Source organism: Urocampus carinirostris, chromosome 7 (assembly GCF_059441175.1).
Source record: "Urocampus carinirostris isolate Australia breed hairy pipefish chromosome 7, RoL_Ucar_1.0, whole genome shotgun sequence".
Classification (NCBI taxonomy): Eukaryota; Metazoa; Chordata; class Actinopteri; order Syngnathiformes; family Syngnathidae; genus Urocampus; species Urocampus carinirostris.
Genome location: NC_142355.1, coordinates 22,653,411 through 22,673,536, shown reverse-complemented (window position 1 = coordinate 22,673,536; position 20,126 = coordinate 22,653,411). Strand labels below are relative to the sequence as shown.

Genomic DNA, 20,126 nt, shown 5'->3' with positions numbered 1-20,126 from the left:
TACTTAACTTATGGTTCTCTGTTATTTAATCAGTTCATCGAGGAACTGATTTTGGAAAGGAAGCCAAAGAACAGCTCGAACACTTTAGGTCAAGTCAATTCACAATTATTTGTATAGCCCTCAATCACAAAAATGTCTCAAAGGACTGCAAAGGATTACAATTACACCATCGTCTGACCTTAAACCAAATGCAGGCAAGGAAAAATGCAAGACCTCAGCGTGAGGAAAAATTATAATCCCCTTCCAGGATGACAGGTGTGGAATCAGTTTAGCATTGGGTAACAGTACACAAACATAGTGAACATCAATTAAAGAGAACAATAGTTAACATGTTGAAATTTGTCTGGAAAGTGCATGACAGCAACAACGCCTCAAGCCTGTAAACTAGTCCAAAAAGTCCATAACAGCAACGACGCAGCTTCCCATCTCTGCTGGCTGGTCGATGCAGGCGTTGACATGCTTCAGGTCCAGACGCTGGACCGCTGACTCATCTCAAAACCGTCCTTCTCCCTCCTGTCACCACTGCCAGGCAGTCAGAAAGAGACAGGAAAAGGAAAATATGAGGTGGGCATCAAACATAAGCTTTTGAATAGAAGTGGGTCTAGATTTAAAACCTCCACTGAGGTTGCAGATCTTATCCCCGTAGGCAGAGCATTCCACAGCACCAGGGCCCGGATGGAGAACGCTCTCGAGCCTGCAGACTTCTTCTTGGCTCTTGGAGTCACAAGTAGACCGGCATTTTCAGAGTGGAGTCTCCGTGCAGGAACATGGTAGACACCGGGAGACCAGAAAGCAATACATTACACTAATCAAGCCGAGAAGCAATAAACGCATGAATTAGAACCTCTGCATCTGCGGATAACATCACCAAGCGGAAGCATATAAATCCTAAAAAGAAGGGGGCCAAGTACAGAGCCCTGTGGAGTGCCACAGGGGACATCAGAATTTTTAAAGGTCAGATTGCCTTAATTAACACATTGACCTAAACCTCGATAGTACGGTTTCTGCAATACCGATGCATTCCAGACGAACAAATAATTTGTTGTGCTCCACAGTATCAAAAGCAGCACTGAGATCCAGCAGCAGTAACATTGACAAGGCACCAGAATCTATTGCTAAGAGGAGATCATTGGTTACTTTAGCAAGGGCTTTCTCATTAGAGTGATTTGCTCCAAATGCCGACTGGACGGTTTATTCATTATTTTCCGACATAAAGTAATTCAGCTGCTGTGCAAAGACCTATTCAAGTAATTTTGCAAAAAATGGCAGATTTGACTCTGACCTTTAATTACCTAAGCTTTCCGGGTCAAGGTTAGGTCGCTTAAGCGTGGGTTTAATGACAGCAGACTTGAAGGCTACCGAACAATACCCAAGGATAGCGATATATTAATAACATCTAAAACTGAAGGTCCTAAGATCCCAAACAGATCTTTCACCAGTAAAGCCTGCAACCTTGTTTGAGTGACCACGTTACTTCAGTAAACCAAGGTGTATGCTTCTTTGGTCGAAATTTATGCCGTAGAGGCGCCACAGAGTCAAGAAGATTAACCAAAGCAGTATTAAAGTCATTTGTAAGTGAGTCAATGGGCCCAATATATGAAGGGAAAGCCGCAGTTGCCGTAGGTAATGGTTCTTTTAAAGCTAATGCTGTTGCAGGGCGGAAATTGCGACTACTAAAGCCTAAATTTTCCTTATCACAGTAAGCATTAAACAGCGCCTCACACTTAACAAGATAGTGTTCAGAGATGGCATTGGGATACGGTAACCCTGAAACATTTGAGGCTGCCACACTCCGGGTCAGAACAAGGTCTAGAGTATTCCCATCTTTTGAGTGGGCACATAAACTATTTGATTAAAACCAAATGTATCAATCAGTGACTTAAAAGCAACCACAAGGAAAGTAGAAGGGGAGTTTATGTGAACATTAAAATCACCAATAATTACAACATTGTCTGCGTAACTTACCAAGTCTGTTAACTGTTCCGAAAATTCATCTAAAAAATTTGAATATGGTTTAGGTGGGCGCTACAAACCAACTACATAAGCTGCTGGTGACATTGAGGACCTCATAACAAGTGATTCAACCATTTTAAAAACAGTAGAGGTATCGAGAGTAAATTTCAGCATACTTAATACAATATAAGAGCAACACCACCACCACCTTTCTTGCACGGTCATGCCAAATGCGACCTAACAAAGGGGAGATGGCTCATTTAGCGATACAAATTCATTTGTTTTTAACAAGGTCTCACGAATGCCAATTAGGTTAAGATTGTGATCACTAATGAGGTCATTGACAAGTAAAGCTTTGGAAGCAAGTGAGCTAATATTCAGAATACATAGCTTCAGCACTGTGGACCGAAGCGAACCCTTTACGGAGTTTTGAACCTTAGTGGTAACCTCCACCAGATTATGCTGCCAGTCCCGGTTCTTGTGCCTTGCATGGCGGCAGGTGCGGCCCGAATTCCATACCACAGGCATACTGTTGACAGGAGTAACAGGATGAATAGCAGTAGAGAATAATGTTATTTATTCTCCCTCCTCACGTAACCAGGGAGAATCCGAGGTTAAAAGCACAGAAGAAGATGCTATAGAAGAGAACAGGTCAGGGTATGTGGTGCAGGCAATGGAATGCTCTAAACCACAAAAACTAGGTGATTTGCATGAATCTAGCATAGTGCTAGTTAGCGCTAGCAATACGGACTCCACACCCTTGGTTACAGGCTCATTAATCACCTGTGACCTGGCCTGCAGTAGTGTACCATGTCATGGAAGGCTTTAACAACCTTTAAAGCAACCCATACTTACTTGTGAGCAGTCAGAAGCCGAGCAGCATCTTTGCAGCCAGGAACGGGTTGCTCCTTCACCGGCATTTGGCAGCAGCACGACGATAAACAATTGCGTGCGGCACTTACCTTACATCCATCGTCCAAGATACTTACCTGAAACTTTTCAGCTGTTCAAGATAAAACATTTCAGTCCAGAATTCTGATAAAGCAGGAATCTGAATCAATCTCGTAGTCGCGAGGATGTGAGCAACACAAACCTCCGCTTGTTATTTAATTGTTCTAAAGTGTCTTGAACGACCTGTACGTAGTTTGGAATGTTTTACCTGCTGCCACCATCTACTGGCTTGTGTCATTATTGTAGCCCCTGTCTGCTCATTTATGATGTGCGTGCAAGCACTTGCTTTCCTAAACGCAATCAAATAAACCTTTCTTTTTTAATCTTTTTTAGGGTTTGAGATGGTGTTTGGACTCTACTCGAAGCAGTCCTTTTCTTACTTTCACCATTTCCATGCTACACTGACATATAATAAGAAAACAAAAAAGTGCCAAGAAGAGCATGACGTCACTTTTCAAGTCCCCCTCCCCACCCCATTTTCTCCTACCTAATCTGTTGCGCCTTGGAAGGCTATGCTAAAAGTTAAAGACACGCTCATACAGTAGGCGCAATGGAAAACAAAGTGTAAGGGCTCTTTGAACTCATAATGGAGAAAATATCTAACTTTTAATGTTTTCAAGATCACCTAAAACGCCGCATCTCACCTTTCAGCATAGACATTACTTTTATTATATTTTTCGATAAAGAAAAAATCAACTGTTATGTCCTCGAACTTTCGGTGCCGGACGTTTGCGCTATGTTTAGCTTTGCAGTTTGCATGATCGCACTAAGCCTTTTTTGGGAGCTTGTGGTGTACCAAAGTAGATTTACCTTCAATAACCATTTAATAAAGCTCTCTCCATTAGACTCGGAGACCGCTGGCTGCATTAATCCTGATTATGGGATGCGCGGCAGAGGAAAAGGGTCTATGTGTCAAGTATGCCATCGAGTGATTTATATCCCTGCTCGGCATGTGTGTGTTGTCAGTCGGCATTTAGCGGCGTTGAGGGAAGAAGAAGCGCTCGGTCTCCTTATTTTGTGACTAAAGTTTGCTCCTCAACAGCTGCTTACTGACGCCCATGTCGGCCTTGAACTCTCCGGGCTTCCACCGGCATATTCAGCATGGACCCTAAAGGGCCCAGCGGAACCTTTAAGAGGACTTCCCTCAAACGTACCACGTCTGGTTCGCAGAAGGTAGGGAACGAGAATCTCAAATGTTTATTCCTGACTGAATAACAATACTGATGTTGTTCACGTGAAATGTTCACGTTTCACCGCATGCGGACTCAAAGTCCACACGCCGGCTCGTCCAATCACGTTTCAGGACTTCCGATCTTATGCAGCGTGCGAGTGAACTGTTAAGTGAAGCTGAGTGGGTTTCGAGTAAGAGCTGCTGACTGACTTTAATCCTTCCTAATGGCCCAGTATGGCCAGCTCGGCAGTCCTCTGATATGTTTCTATAAAGTCTGCTCTCATGTCATTAACACTCCTATTAATATATCCGTCCTTGAAAGCAACTGATGAGATTTGTGAGTTTTTATATGCAAACGTCTGCTCCCCAGTCCAGACTAGGGAAGGTATTGGGCGGTTATGGCTCAAGGGTCCAGTCTGGCCAATAATCATTACAGAAATAAAAACTATTCCTTCATTTATTGTTTTTAACATTTGGGTTGCGTTAATACCTTCACTGCCTTTGACTTGCTACGGACATCACTAATCTTTTAGGAGGCAGTAAGAGTCACACTATGTGCTGACTTTTTCGCTAATATTTAAAAAAGTCTTGCCAAAAAAAGACTTTGTTTCCTGTGTAGTTATGTGAAAAGCACATTTCCAAAATTCTTCTCTCTGTCAGGAAGACAATGAAACACCCCAAAATGTAAATGGTCTGCATTTGCATAGTGCTTTTCAAGTCAATGCGTCACACAAAGGAGCTGGGAATCAAACCTGCGACCTTTTGATCCCAAGACGAGTGCTTTACCTCCTGAGCAACTGCCGCCCCCAAATCTTTAGAGATGTTTTTATTCCACATTAAAGTAAAAAATACTCATTCATTTACCCCTCAATAAACCATTGAGGGCCAATCTAGATTCGAAACAAGTCAAGTCAAGTCATGTTTATTTGTGACGCCCTTAATCACAAAGAGTCAAGTCAAGTCAAGTCAAGTCAAGTCAAGTCATTTTTATTTGTATAGCCCTAAATCACGAAGAGTCTCAAAGGGCTTCACAGATTGTTACACTATATTACACAAACTATTTTCAACCGACAAGAGGAGTAGGTTATTCGTATGCAATGGAGTAGAAGTGAGTTTTAAGTTTAGATTTAAACATTTCCACTGAGGTTGCAGATGGAATCTCAAGGGGAAGAGCATTCCACAGCACGGGGGCCCGGATGGAGAACGCTCTCAAACCTGCAGATCTTTTCTTGGCTCTTGGGATCACTAGTTGACCAGCGTTTTTAGAGCGAAGGCTCCGGACCTGAACATAGGAGGGAATTAAATCTGAAAGATATGAGAGAGCATGTCCATGTATGATTTTGTATAATACCAACAGAACCTTAAAATCACATCTTTAGCCAACAGGGAGCCAATGCAGGTTAGCTAAAATCGGGGTCATGTGATCAAACTTTCTTGTCTTGGTTAAAAGCCTCGCTGTAGCATTTTGTACCAGCTGAAGGCTCTTGATTTTGGACTTTGAGAGACCGGAGAGTAGTGCATTACAGTAATCGAGACGGGAAGTAACAAACGCGTGAATTATAATCTCCGCATCTGACTGAGACAGCATTGGACGAATTTTAGCAATGTTGCGAAGATGGAAGAATGCTGTTGTAGTAATAGTCTTCACGTGTCTTTGAAAGGACAGATCGGGGTCAAATATGACACCTAAATTTTTGACTGAGTCACTCTGAGTGACATTACATTTGTCAATGTTCAGAGGAGTTTTTGAGAACAAGTCACGGCATTTAGATAGACCAATAACAAACATTTAGTTCTTTTCAGAGTTATGGCGCAAGAAGTTAAGTGACATCCATTCTTTTATCTCAGTGAGGCAGGCCTCCAAATTTCCAGTTTCCACAAACAACAATGATTTTATTTTCACACCAATGCACTGGAAGTAAAGAACTTTATTTAAAGTGTTTTTTAAAAGACGTAAATGTGAAGAGGAGGTGTAATTCTCCTATCAAATTGTTTTTTGTTAATGTTATTATTTATTTTTTCACAGAAAGAAAATCAAAAATCACTAAAAGACTAAAATAAATACACACCTTTGGAAATGTCTTTGTTAGTACAAAAAAACATTTTTTTCAAGTTGAATGAAATGTACAAAATTGTGTTGTTGTTTAAACTATTACAATTCTTTATTTTTATGATAAATCTCTTTTAATTAACTGTTTTAGTTGTAATATTGACCAGAGTTATTGGTTGCCAAGCACTCAGTTTAAGTTAAACAATGGAAATATTATTTTTTTTATATTTATTTTATGTATGAATAAAGATGAACGTGTGTATTAATTACATTTTTAATTTTTGGGGGTGGCACACACATTTTCTCTCTCTCTCTCTCTCTCTCTCTCTCTCTCTCTCTCTCTCTCTCTCTCTCTCTCTCTCTCTCTCTCTATATATATATATATATATATATATATATATATATATATATATTGTATTATTTAAATGTGCATTTAAAATATTCTTCAAATTTAGTTTATTCAAATGTAAAACGGCCAAATTGCCAGATTTTTCAAAAAGAGTACATCACCAAACTTGGCGCTAATGTGGGAAAAAAAATCCCAAAATATGTTTTGATCATGGGAATGAAAAAACATTTTTATTCTCCCCAAAAATATTTTTTTAAATGATGTATACAGATTTATTTTTACATGAAATCAATTATTTAATCTAGATTGGGAAAAACAATTTAAATCACTGTTTAATTGAATTTTTAGGGACGATTTCAATAAAGGTTTAAAAAAACAAATTTTGTACATATGTATTTTTCAGATGACGGAAAGCACTCTCCCCATTTAGTCTGAACACAATAGTCGGATTAATATTGCATTTTTTAGATGCAATTTACAATAAAATTATTTCGAAGATTGTATTTTCAATTGAACTCAGATGACATTTTGCTATCTGATGTTGACCAAGAACGATATCGCCATTGCCAAGTCACGACTGTCACAGTTCGATTTCGGGCGCGAAAAAATGAGCTGTGATTGGTCTACTCTTCAGTCTACAGTAAATAAATAGATTGTCGCCCCCTGAAATGGATGAAAAATTGTGCATTATTCTGAAAAGATCATCTCAATGTAATGCTCAGACAACAGAAAAAATATGTAGACAGTTTTAGGGTTGACTTCTCTTTTAGAACGACGTCCCATTACAGTGTGTCGTCTAGGTGGGAAATGTCATACCCTGATGTTTACTTTCTCCTTCAATTTTCTGTAAAACCAGTTCAAAGAAAATGTAAATAAAATTATTTTTTAAAAATTATATATATATGTCACATAATGTGTCAAGTAATCTGGTAAATGGAGTGTATTTATACAGCAGTTTAACAAGTCACCGAGGACCTTCAAAGCGCTTTACACAGTGTTCTTGTTTGCCCGCGTCCCTGCGTCCTAGACGCATCATTTTTGCTGGGGACGCGTAATCTCAAATCGACGTGCGTCCCCGGGACGCAACCTTTTTGCCACAAAAGTGTCATTATTACACGATTACTTTTTTTAACAAAGATTTACTGCACTCCAAACTTTACGTCAGGCTTGCGGTTCGAGTTTTCGTCTGCACGCCAATCTCGGCCAACGAGATCTCGTTGTGTAGTGAAAGGAAGTCCGTCTTTTTTTAGAGAACCGGCTTTTTTTGGCTCAGCTCATTAAAAAGAGCTCTCAAACGGCTCACTTGCTTTGATGATTGATATTACGAATTATGTTGTATAAAGAAGTTAAGAAAAAAAGGAAGTATAAAAGGAGAATATAAAAAATACACAGGTTTGCGGTTATCTCTTTAATCGGTATATTACCAACAATAATTTGATGCAGAAAATGAATTAATAATTTGATGATTAAAACTGAATGAATATATAGATTTATATTATATATTTGTCGGCGATTTACGATTTTAACCTCGATAACACTAAATTTTGGGGACCCATAGATCTCTGTTGGGACCAATAGATTTTTGAGCTTGCGAGTCCCCGTGACCCATCACTTTTCAGAGGTAAAATAAACACTGCTTTACAGTGTACTTCACACTTGACCCATTCACTTACACACTCACACACCGATAGCCGAGTGAGGTCATGTCAAGTCAAATTTATTTGTATAGCCCTTAATCATGAGATGTCTTAAAGGACTGCACTGGTTACAATGACAGCATCCCCTGATCTTACACCAAAATGCGGGCAAGGAAAAACTCAAAACTTTAGCACGAGGAAAATAAGAAACCTTGAGAAGGGGCCTCACTAGTGGTAATCCCCCTTCTAGTCAGCCATGCTAGGCACAAACCAGCTTATCATGGCATTAGGGGATCAGCGTCTTGCCCAGGGACACTTTGAAAGTTAACTGAGAGGAGCCTGGAATTGAACCTGCAAATAATTTGGTCCCAAGACGACCTTTCTACCTCCAGAGCTCCTTTATAATCAGAGGTTCTTGTAAATCGTGCAGCATTTCCAATGAGAATGATAACTGTACAATGTAATTCTGGCAACCTTCATTTTACTCATCGAACAAATCTTATCACTGTTTTTATAATTGTTTTCTGGTGCTCTCTAATGAAATGACCTAACCCTTACTTTTTAATGTCCATGATTAAAGGAGAACATATGATCAAGATGTCAACAAAGTTTTAGAAAGTGTGACATAAGTTCAGGAAGGCTGGTCGATAGCCGGGCAGGGGAGCAAGGTCGGCAACAAGTATCAGGCAGGAAACAGGGCAAAACAGGTCGATTGCCGGAATGGAAGAGCAGGGCAGAAACGGGTCCAGAAATAGGTCAGCAACAGGTATCAGGCAGGAGAAAACGAGGCAGGAGATTGTCGGAAGGTACAGAGCTTGCCTAGCTAAAAGCATATGTTCACAGGACGGTCTGACAGCTTCCTCTTGGAAGCCGGTGGTTTAAAAAAGAGTCAAGGAGCAAATCAGCGACCCTGGCTGTTGGCGCCAACGGGGCATTTGCAGGTGCCCCGAATCAGCAATCAAAACAAATAATACATTTTCCTATTCAAATTATTAATTCATTTTCTGCATTAAATCATTGTTTGTAATATACTGATTAAAGGGATAACCACAAACCTGTCTTTTTTCATTTTCTCCTTTTATACTTCATTTTTTCTTAACTTCTTTATACAACAAAATAATTTGTATTATAATGCATCAAAGCAAGTGTGCCGTTTGAGAGAGAAAAAGACGGTTCTCTAAAAAGTGACGGACTTCCTTTCATTACACAACCACCACATGAAATCCGATGTTTTTTAAGACCACGTGTATTTCAAATTTACTCAATCAACCCCGCCTGTTGTTTTCAGATCAGAATGACTTACGGCGTTTTAATTCAGGTTTGGCCATTGCGACTTGATTATTGTATCCAAAGAAAATTCAAAACTATGTTGTAATGTAGGCCTACTGCTCTGCTTTCGCTTTGTTCACGTGTGATTGGAATGATGCACCATGGGAAATCCCCAGGCGGCAAACGCATGCGCACACTAGCATCAAACCGCGCGCTTCGTTTGCAACGAAAAAAAACCCGATACCGAGATAGAGGCTACTGCGGCGAACTCGTTGGACTTGATTGATTTACCGTTTTGTGATAGTCGGATGGTACCCATATTTGACAAATTTGCGTTTTTCCGTACAGATTTTCTTGTACGTCGTACACGTCTTAAAATGCATAATAAAGGTTCTTTGTATGGCAAAAACTTACAGGTTGACAGGTATGTGACTTATAAATGAAATCTCTGCTATGTTCCTTTTTTAATTAAAGTGCATTAACGGATAGGTAATAGGTAATCCTTCATTTTGAAAAAAGTCCATGCAACGAAAAAAAAAAATACTGGATGGCATGACTTGCTGTTAGCTTGCTAATACAATCACTAGTTCTATTGTTTGGAGCTGAGTTATACGCTAAATCAGAATAATTGCTCTTACTATCGCCCTCTGTCATGAGGCAAAATAATTGCATGCCTCGTTTTGCATATCTTACATACTAATTTTATTTTATTTTTTTATTTTGAAACAGATTGATAAGATAAATGAGAAAGTGCTTTAACACTGAATAGATATAACCATCCATTACAATTTAATACTACATTTTTCCATGAGGCCGTGCCTCACCTGCCTCCGACTGCACGTCATTGCATCTAATAAGCGAAATTGTGAAACCAATACCCAAAACTGAATTGTACCCATTCCACTTTTCTTTGAAACACTTTTAAAAAGGACGTGATACTTTCTCAACAAATATGGCTTGTTTCATAAAATCACATGTACGCCAACTCCTAAGCTGGCGCCTTAAGGATCAGCTGGTCCAAAACAAATCAACTAATATCACATATAGCCTCAAGTTGCAACTCTGTTAAGCGGAATGTTTTTGAAATTCCATTTCCCATCCCGTATTTGAATGTAAGAAGGCATTGGTTTTAATGTCTCCACAATTTGCTCATTGTGTTGAGGCCATCACATGACCCCGTCAGGCGGAAGTCAGCAGGGAGCCATTGCCTCTAGGCCAGAGGTCAGTATCAGGACTTAGAATTGGATAAGAAGCTACATAACGCTGCTAACATTTAACCGATAACTATACAAATATATATGTACATATATATGTACGTGAAGGTATTTGTATGTCTGTTTTTTCAGTGAGAGGGTGAGCGAGAGTTAGAGTTTTAGGGTTAAAGTTTTAGAGTTAGAATTCTAGAGATAGAATATTTGGGTTAGAATTATAGAGTAAAAGAGTTCCAGAGTTAGAGAGCGTGAGTCTATGTGGAGAGAGTTAAAGGGAAAGTATGCATATGCATATGTGTGTGTGTGTGTGTGTGTGTGTGTGTATATGTGTGTGTGTGTGTGTGTGTGTGTGTTTGGATAAAATAAAACTATTTAAAAGATATATATCATGTAGATGTCTGAAAGTATAAAATTAGATAAGTCACCATTATCGACCGTGGCATAAATCTTTTAGCCCAATGTGGCCCGCAACTCCAAATAGTTGCCCATTCCTGGGCTAGAACATTCCCCAAGTGTGGGCTGCGTTAAAAGGTGTCTTATGACCGCTTCTGCTAGCGAAGCTAATGAGTGACTTGTTGCTCCCATGTGACAGCTAACTGGATTTTCAAACCCCAGATGACAATCGAGCACATTTACACGCAATGAAAACAGCTTCTTTTACAGCCATCGCAGACTTTTTTTTTTTTGCCTACCACGGGATCGAGGCCCCATCTCGTGGAGCGAATGGCCACCCACCCTCCCTTCTCCTTGCAAATGAAGTCAAGCGCAAGACGGAGAAAGGCGGCTTTTTTTCTGTTCGGCCCTCGTGGGATCCAGCGTGGCTCTGAAATATTCCTTAAACAGTAAAAGGATTCCACATGGGTTTCCTTCCCTTCACGCCGCATCAATCTTCAACCGGGCCGCCATTGGGCGGCAAAACCAAGCGGCTTTTATCTTCAACCCTGGTGACATCACATTCCAGACAGGACCCCTAAATCCCTTATGACCAGTGTTGGAAGCAGTACCCCAAAAATGTTATCAGTTACTCAGTACTTTATTTGAAAAGTAATTCTGTTTCCCCGCAGATTACTGACACCCAAATGTAGTACATTTCATGAAATAATGTGCTCTATAAAGATAAGTAAGGTTAGGTTTAACTTACTTTTGGAAGATGAGCTTCAATATTTAGGCAACTTCTTCTTCCGTGGTAGAAAGTGACCGAAAAAAAAAACGATCCAACCTTTTTCTCAACCGTATCAAGCTTTCTTATTCCACTTTAATTTCAAAAGAAACGGCTCACCTCTTCTTTACACTTCACACCAACCATATAAAATGGATGCATGAGATATTAAACAATAAAAATGTCAAAGTTCAGTCTGTTTACACACGAACTAGATGGATTTCTTTTTTTGGGGTGGATGTCGTCAAAGCGCCATACACCGGAAGCAGCGGAAAGAAGCACTACCGAACTGTCCTGTACTCGGAAAAAGGTGCACAATACAAAATGTGGTTTATAGCAATGTCCGGATATTTTTCGACATCCCCAAAAAGAGTCGAATGGTCGTAAGTAGGGGAGCGTCTCCGAAAGTAACCATGTAGCTCCAAATTTCATAGATACTTACATTGAAATTGACCCCTTAAAACTGCCTAAAAAAAGCCACGTCACGAAAGAAATAGAAGTAAACGTGTACTGTACACCAACCAACGATGATGCTTTTATATCCAACACTATTAGTGGTAATTTATTGCCTGAAAATTTGATTTGATTTGATAATTATTGGCTTGTGCGTTCTTGAGAGCTTGCAAACTAAAAGTTGAGACATTCCATTGTCTTTTGTCTTCAAACCCCTTGAATATTTCTTTTTCGATTACTGGATAAAATCCAAGACATCTTGTTTTTTTCTCTAGGCATGGCGTATTGCAAAAATAATTTTACACATAAAAAGACCAAAATTCAGTACTCTTTTACCATAAATTGACCTGTTTACAGCCATATCACGACAAAGCCATATACGGTCTGGTCTGGTTAGTACTTGGATGGGGGACTACCTAGTAATACGAGGTGCTGTGAATTGGTCGTTTAGAACACGCTCTGCTGCGACAGCACTCACTGTGCCATTGGTACAGTCAGTGAACATGAATTTCTTTAAGGGGACCAAATAATTAAATAAATAAATAAATAAATGAAGCCCCCTTGCTTTCGATGTTCCTGTATGAGACACGCCCCCTCCCCAAGGACTGCTGGTGACACACTATCAAATAAGTGCACATAAACTGACCCCCAGATTCCAGTATTTTTATTTAATAATTTTGAATACTCCTTGGATGCAAGAATATACAGAATATCAGTAGGGACGAATTACGCATCCGCGTACTCTATGCTTGAGACCACAAATTACTCACATTCAAATTAGAAAAAGCTGCAATGTGAGGTCCTTTCTCAAGGTTTCTCTTTTTTCCTCACACTGAGGTTTTTGAGTTGTTCCTTGCCCGCATGCTGGTTTAAGATTGTGCAATTTTGTAATTGTAATCCTGTGCAGTCCTTTGAGACATTTTTGTGATTTAGGGCTATATAAATAAATGTGACTTGACTTGAAAGGGTATCCGAACGATAAATAGATTTGTTAAAAATCAATAGATTATATGTTGATATGTTGCACGTCTAGTATGGATGAATTAACCTGATAAAAATTTAATTTCCAAATTAGTGAAATGTCAATCCCCGCCACAAAGCTCCATTATGTGGAGTTTGCTGTTTCCTAACTGCGCATGTTTGGAATGAATGTTAGTGATTGTGCCGAGGCTTGTCTTAATTCCCGTTAATTTCCCCCGTGTGACCCAATGTGATCCAAATCTTCAAGGTTTTTCAGCTAAGCGCTCAAAGGCAGCTCCAGCAAGGCAGCTGCTCGCCGTTCTCCATTCCGCATCTAATAAGTTTAAGTACGCTGAAACGACCATGCCACGTGCTTGACCGAAACCCTCTAAAATGTGTTGTGTTTTCTTCTTCGATAATCAAAAACTCCTTCGCCGGAACGCAAACAAAAGTGATTAAACAAGGACATTTCAAATTGCCTTTTTATGCATTTTAACTTCTCAAACATAAAAGGAATGCTGATAGTGTGACCGATTTCTTTAGAGAGGTTTTCAAAGTTTTTTTTAAAAGCAATCACCATTAAGCTTTTGATAACTTGTTACACCGGTGGTGTACAAACCACAATTCGGGGCCGTCAACCGCGTTACAGTGTTTTTTTAACTTATTCAATCCCATAACGTATAAATACATTTTCATTGTCCTGAATGCCAACTGTAAAATTATGCTTTTTTTTGTTTTGTTTCATCATTTTAAAAAACTAAAGTGCTTGGTGCTGCTCATCGGTAAGCCCACCCAACATGAACCAAATCTACTCCACACATCGTCATTGCTGTGTTTGGCTCCTATAATGTGGTCTGAATTCAGAACACAAAAAAATAAGGATGTGTTTTGGTAAATCAGTTTTGCGCTTAATCTAGTTTAGTCCATTTTAGACATTATATAAGTCCCACAGTAGATGTCTAAAATTGGGTTGTGATTATACAATCCAAAGCGAACCAATTCCTGTCCATGAGTATTCTGTCTTGTTTATCCTGTTTAATGTGGTCTGAAGTTAAACTCAAAAGTTGTCTTTTCTATGTCTTGGAAAAGGCGTTTTGTTAACCTTTATTTCTCAACCAAAAGAGATCTTTTGGACATTGGATTTTGCCCTAAACCTAGTTGGGTCCGTTTTAGACGTGATTTAGTCCCACAATCATCATTAAAAAGGGTTGTGATTAACCAATCCAACGTGGACCAAATGCAGTCCAATTGTGTTTACGTCGTGCAATTTGGTCCAAAATTAGACCCCGAAAAGTTGTTGTTTTTTAACGTGTAAAACAGTGATTCTCAACTGGTGGGTCGGGACCCAAAAGTGAAAGTCTTGGGCCTTTTCCTTGGCCAAATAATGCAAAGAAGAACAAAAAAACTGAAGGTCAATTACACTCCTTAAAAGTAGATGGAGATAATGGCCTGCTCAATCTACTCTACCTGTTCAGTCAATCAGTGCGTTTGAGCGGGACCACATTTCATTTTATTTGCTTTTTTTGGGGGTTTTATTTCCTTTAGCGATAACAGGAAGGAAAAGGGTGATAATAGTGATCAAGTCGTACAAGTAAACAATGGTGAATTTTGAAAATGCCCATTGAAGCACTGTATAGTAAATGGTCTAAAAATTGTATTTTTTTATTTTTTTTACCAGTGTCTTCATCTTTATTTACCACATAATTGAAAAATACAAATTCTTAGGTACAAACTTTATTAATATGTTGAATTTCTTTTAGTATGTGGCTATTTTAAAGCCGTTTTAGGGGGTTGTTCATGTGTGATATAGGCTTATATGCAATATAAGCTTAGTTGTGAGCATCTAAGGTACCTGAAGTGGTTTTGGTTTTGCTGGTCATTTTGATTTTTGAAACAAAAAAATGAATATATTCTATCTCTGCTGGTTTAAACTGCACAATCCTTTCATTGGATACATCTGAGAAGTGAAAATGTTCTCTTGATTCGGGTCGCGACTTGTCGTTAGGGTGAAATTAGTGGGTCCTGAAGTCCGACCAGTTGAGAATCAGTGGTCTAAGAAGAGATAATCACTTTACAACCAAATAACAAAGTCTTTTCAACAATTTCCTACTTCTAATCGACCAGTTTTGTTGGGTGGGAAATAAACAAAACAAAAAAATCAACTTTTGCAGATATGAGGATATTGCGATTGCCATTTGCTGTTATCGTTTACTCCAACAAAACGTGGTGAAAATAAAGATTAACTGCAATTAGAATTGACTGAGCTCGCCCCCAGCAGGAGAGCGGCCTCCTAAAGAATGCCTACATCCAATTCTCTCAATTATGTAAATTGGGGTTGAAATCAAAGTAGCTGGAATTTTTTGTTGGGGTCTTTGGGGGGTGTCCGTTTTTGTTTTTGAAACAAAATGCACAAAAACAAGCATCTCCCTTCTCCTTCCACGAGGGCAACGGCAAGTAAAAGAGAACAAATTGCGAGATTAAGGGCTGATTATCAAAGTAGATTTCTTGTGCTGGGTTCAAATACCCCGTGGGCATGGGTAAGGGGGTCATGGGACTCCCAAAAGGATTACCTTGAACCGGAGTCATGAGACTGGGCCGAACAAAGAGCTCGCTCACATGCTCATCATATTAGCCGGCCCTCATAAAGTCAACAAGTGTCATGTCCTGTGCGATTCAGTGAGGCTGTGGTAGCGGCAGCGGCAACTTCAGCTCCGGCTCACTTTTCAGCTGTGCACGCTCTTTTTTATGTAAGTGGAACTGCTGCAGGTTTGTTTATTGAATCTTTAGAGAATTGTGTGTTTTTAACTGTTTAAATGCCCAATTGAACGCTGCATCTGCAAAAAAAAAAAAAAATGCTTATTTTGATCTCTTTTTCATTTAAAGATCATTTATTTTTGATTTGCTTATTGATTCTTTATAGAATTATTTAACCTATTTTAACATATTTTATTTAAACACTAAATAAAGATGTTTACCCCCAAAAAGTTGCTTAATTTAAATGTGTTTTTTCTAATTTTAAGATTATTATTTTTTAAATTATACAATTTTTTTCCTTTCTTCTTTTGGTATTGTTTTCTAGTTTTGGAAGAATCCACCTTACTTTACTGATTATTTCTTAATTTATTCGAGAAGCCTAAAAAACAACATCTTAAAATATAAGAATTATACAGAAAATTAGCAATCGATTCTGCCAATAACATTTTTTTTTTATTACTTTGAAAAAATAGGGGAAAACCTACACAGGAGTACGATCTTCAAAATGTAGCACCACACAAAAATGGTAGATTGCTTTGACATTTTTGGGGGGATTGTTTCAAAAAATGAAGAGGAATATATTTCTTTAAATGACCAAAATATTGTACCATAGAAAATAATATTGTTTATTTCATTGACCATTTCTTAATTTATATGAGAAGCAACAAAACAAAATATCTTAAAGAAATTATACTGAAAAGAGCAATAAAATCTGCCAATGATGTAAAGTTATTGTTTTTAGTTTTTTATTATTAATTACTTTGTTCAAATGGGGGAAAACGCTACCGACAGAAGAGCAGGTTTTTATAACATAACTCTATGCAAGATTTACTGCAAATTACATGATCAGAAAATATTGAAAAATAACTAAAAAACGAATGCATAAGCCTGCACTACCAAAAACAAAATTGACAGATTTCTTATCTCATTTTTTTTGTATATTTTTTTGTGTAAAGATATTTTATCTTGTTTTTAAAAAAATAATATAATTAAATATAATATCAACATATCATTTTGTTAATTTTAGTAAATACTTTTAATCAAAATGTAATGAAAATGCTTAAAATTATTAAAAAAACATCTGCTAGATAAGGGATTTTTTCTTGTTTCAAGTACAGTTTTTTTGTATTTTACTACCAAAAAATATCAAAAAACTAAAATAACATACAGTATGCTTAACTCTTAAGTTGTCCTCATTTCGAGGACTATTTTTGTACTTTTTTTATACAGCTTTCATGAAAATGTGAATAAAGATAATATTTTATTTGTTTTACTGTTGGGACCACTCTAAGAAAAGTCATAATATTTAAAGTTAAGTAAAATATCATGTAGGGGCTTTTTTTCCTGCGTTTTGAAAACACAGTAGTGGGTCATTCTGAACCAAAGACAACAAGCAAATTAAAATTAGCATTTTTTTTTTCTGCTAGTCCAGTTTGATTTTTTTGTACATGAAACAGCCTTGAGCCATGATCAAAAAGAAAAGTAGCAGCAATCTTGTGATTCCCTAATCACAAGGCATCCGTCACAATCCATTAGTTGTGTCTTTCAGTCACGCTTACAAGATTTTAACAGTTGAAATGAAAAAAAAGTGATCGCGAGGACCTAATGAAGCGGCCTAACACAAAGTTCCTGTTTTTCCACTGCCACTGCCAATGTTTTCCTGGAAAGCAAAGATCTCGTCGCTCTACTTTTTTATAATTAGTCATTCATGTTCCACAATGGCGCAGAAGGTTTCCAGGTTATTTTCTGCTCCCGGTTGAAAATCGTTATTGTCCTGTGACAGCTTTTGTGCGAGGATTCTCGTAGGCGACCGGCTGCGGAGTCAAACAGGGACTGAGGTGGACAATTTGTCCTTTTTCTTTCCAGGCGCAGCGAGTTTGGATTGAAAGGACCTTTCTGAAAAGAGAATGCGTCCATATCTTTCCTACCAAAGACGTCACAAGGTAATACATGTCCATTTATGGATGATTATTTAAAATCGTTTTTTGTCCCAACTATGCTGAAGAAATTAAATCATAGACATTTTACATTAGAAACTCTTATGATTTATTATGTCCTACGCTTGTGTTTAATAAAAGCAAAAGTTATACTTTAGAGTTAAGACAGAACTACTTCAATTCAGAATGTACCATCATCCTTAACATAAGCAGTAAAAAACTGGAGTAGCTGTTTATATTTGCGGTTTATATCAACGGTTAAAGCTCAAACATGTACCTAAATCCTGAAGATAATACTGGACGAGTACCTTTACCATGCGGTGAAAAAAATATAATAATAAAGCAAATTCACACAAATAATTATCAACATTTTTGTCAATTAAATACATTTTTTATGATGGAATGGATCATTTCCAATTTTATTCTTTAAACAAGAATATACATTCACTGGTTTGTGAAACTGACTTGAAAATGTTTGCGTGGAGCAATACTGCAAAATGCCGTTACACCAATTTTACTAAGAACTTTTACCCAATGCTCGGACCTCAGAGGTCTACTTGGTTTACACACATTTAATTATTTAACTAATCAATTGAATACTTTATCCTACTGTGTTTTGTGGTCAATTCAACTTTATAAGAGTTTGCAAGTCCCCCAAAACGCCAAATAATGCCAATCTAACACACTTTTAACCAGGGTTAGAGTTTGTGGATGAAATATTTTGACATAATCCTTTCTTGTACAGTGAATCTTTATTAATTGCGGGGTTTCACGCCAAATATCCAACACTTTCTTTACAATTAGTATGCAATTAAATACTGTATTATACACTGAACCCAAAGAACAAACCTTTTTTTTACAAGCTCGTGTTTGTTTAACAAATGAAAATACTGTATTACTATTTATCTTTTTTACAAAAATAATTACTATACTGTCAAATATGATTCCAACTATCAATATGAACTTATAGCAAGGAGACTGTTTAGCCAATCCAAATCCAGAACACAACGCAGCTTGCAAGTCAGTGAAGTAGCAAGACTGTGAAAAGTGAACTGCGTTATCCTGAAGGTTTACTGTATACGGGTATCGTAATGGGTCAGGATAAAGATTGTTTTTTTTGTTTTTGTTTTTGGAGAGTATCTATACATCCCAGTATGTGAAAGAAGCAAAAAATAATAGATACAGTTTAACTTGTGTGACAGTGTGTATACGCTTCATCTAAAAAACAATAGAAAAATAACAGCAAAAAAGATTTGTGGCATGAGATAAAATATTGTATTTGAGATTAGAATCTTGATGTCTTGTGTTCAGATGTCAGTGCGGTCAGCTGACCACGCAACATGTGGCCATTCCACCGGGCGCCAACTCCTTGGAGGAAGCACACCAGCTGGTGCAGATCGATACCCCCAAGGACAAATGGAGTATGATCAAACACACCAGGACCTACCCGACTGACTCTTTCGGTGTTATTGAGTTCCAAGGTGGAGGATTCATCAACAAAGCCATGGTGAGAAACCTCAACACAAGTGCCATTGACGGCAAACAACGTCATATCTTGATACATGTCCAGCACCATTGACGGTTACAGCCATCAAACCTCCTTTTATTCCTTTAAGTGAGTTCATTCTGAATCTCATAGTACATCCGAGTCTCCTACGACACTAAACCGGACAACCTGTTGCATCTGATGGTGAAGGACTGGCAGCTGGAGCTCCCCACGCTACTCATCTCCGTGCACGGAGGCCTCCAGAACTTTGACCTCCAACCCAAACTCAAGCAAGTTTTTGGCAAAGGCCTGATTAAAGCGGCAGTCACAACGGGCGCTTGGATCTTCACAGGCGGAGTCAATACAGGTGAGAACGACAACCATGACAGCCTGAAAAGATGTATGCCGCTAATGTTAAAGCCAAAGCCTGCGGGCCACATCTGGACCAAAAGAAAATTTTCCACAACACCTGAGATGATCTTGAGTCATTATTAGAACCGACCCGCGCAAAAATAACACACTTGCCTCGGTGAAACTTCAGAGAGATAGACCCGGCAGAAAGAACGTATGTTCTGTAAAGTTGGGCCTGAACCTCAGCGCGGTTCTTTTATCTTGAATGCTGACTATACTAGAAATAAGAACCAGAAGACTGCATTTTCTCGTTTAACTATTGACTAAATGCCAGAAAAATTAAATACACAGTTGTGATGCCTTTTTCAGAATGACTCAGAAGAAGTCTGTCTTATCTAAGATAGTACCTAGTCTAATACTGTCTTAGCTGCCCAC

The 20,126-nt window shown here is 38.3% G+C and overlaps 1 protein-coding gene across 1 annotated transcript in view; it reads left to right on the top strand.

Moving 5' to 3' along the window:
* Positions 1-3,877: 3,877 nt before the first annotated feature.
* Positions 3,878-20,126, top strand: part of trpm1b (transient receptor potential cation channel, subfamily M, member 1b) — a 48,317-nt gene continuing 32,068 nt past the window's right edge. Inside the window, exons 1-4 of the mRNA XM_088340196.1 lie at positions 3,878-4,077; positions 17,784-17,860; positions 19,166-19,361; positions 19,494-19,707. Of these exons, the coding sequence (XP_088196322.1) occupies positions 4,006-4,077; positions 17,784-17,860; positions 19,166-19,361; positions 19,494-19,707 (559 nt within the window). The 5' untranslated portion in view covers positions 3,878-4,005. The remainder of the gene's footprint in view (positions 4,078-17,783; positions 17,861-19,165; positions 19,362-19,493; positions 19,708-20,126) is intronic.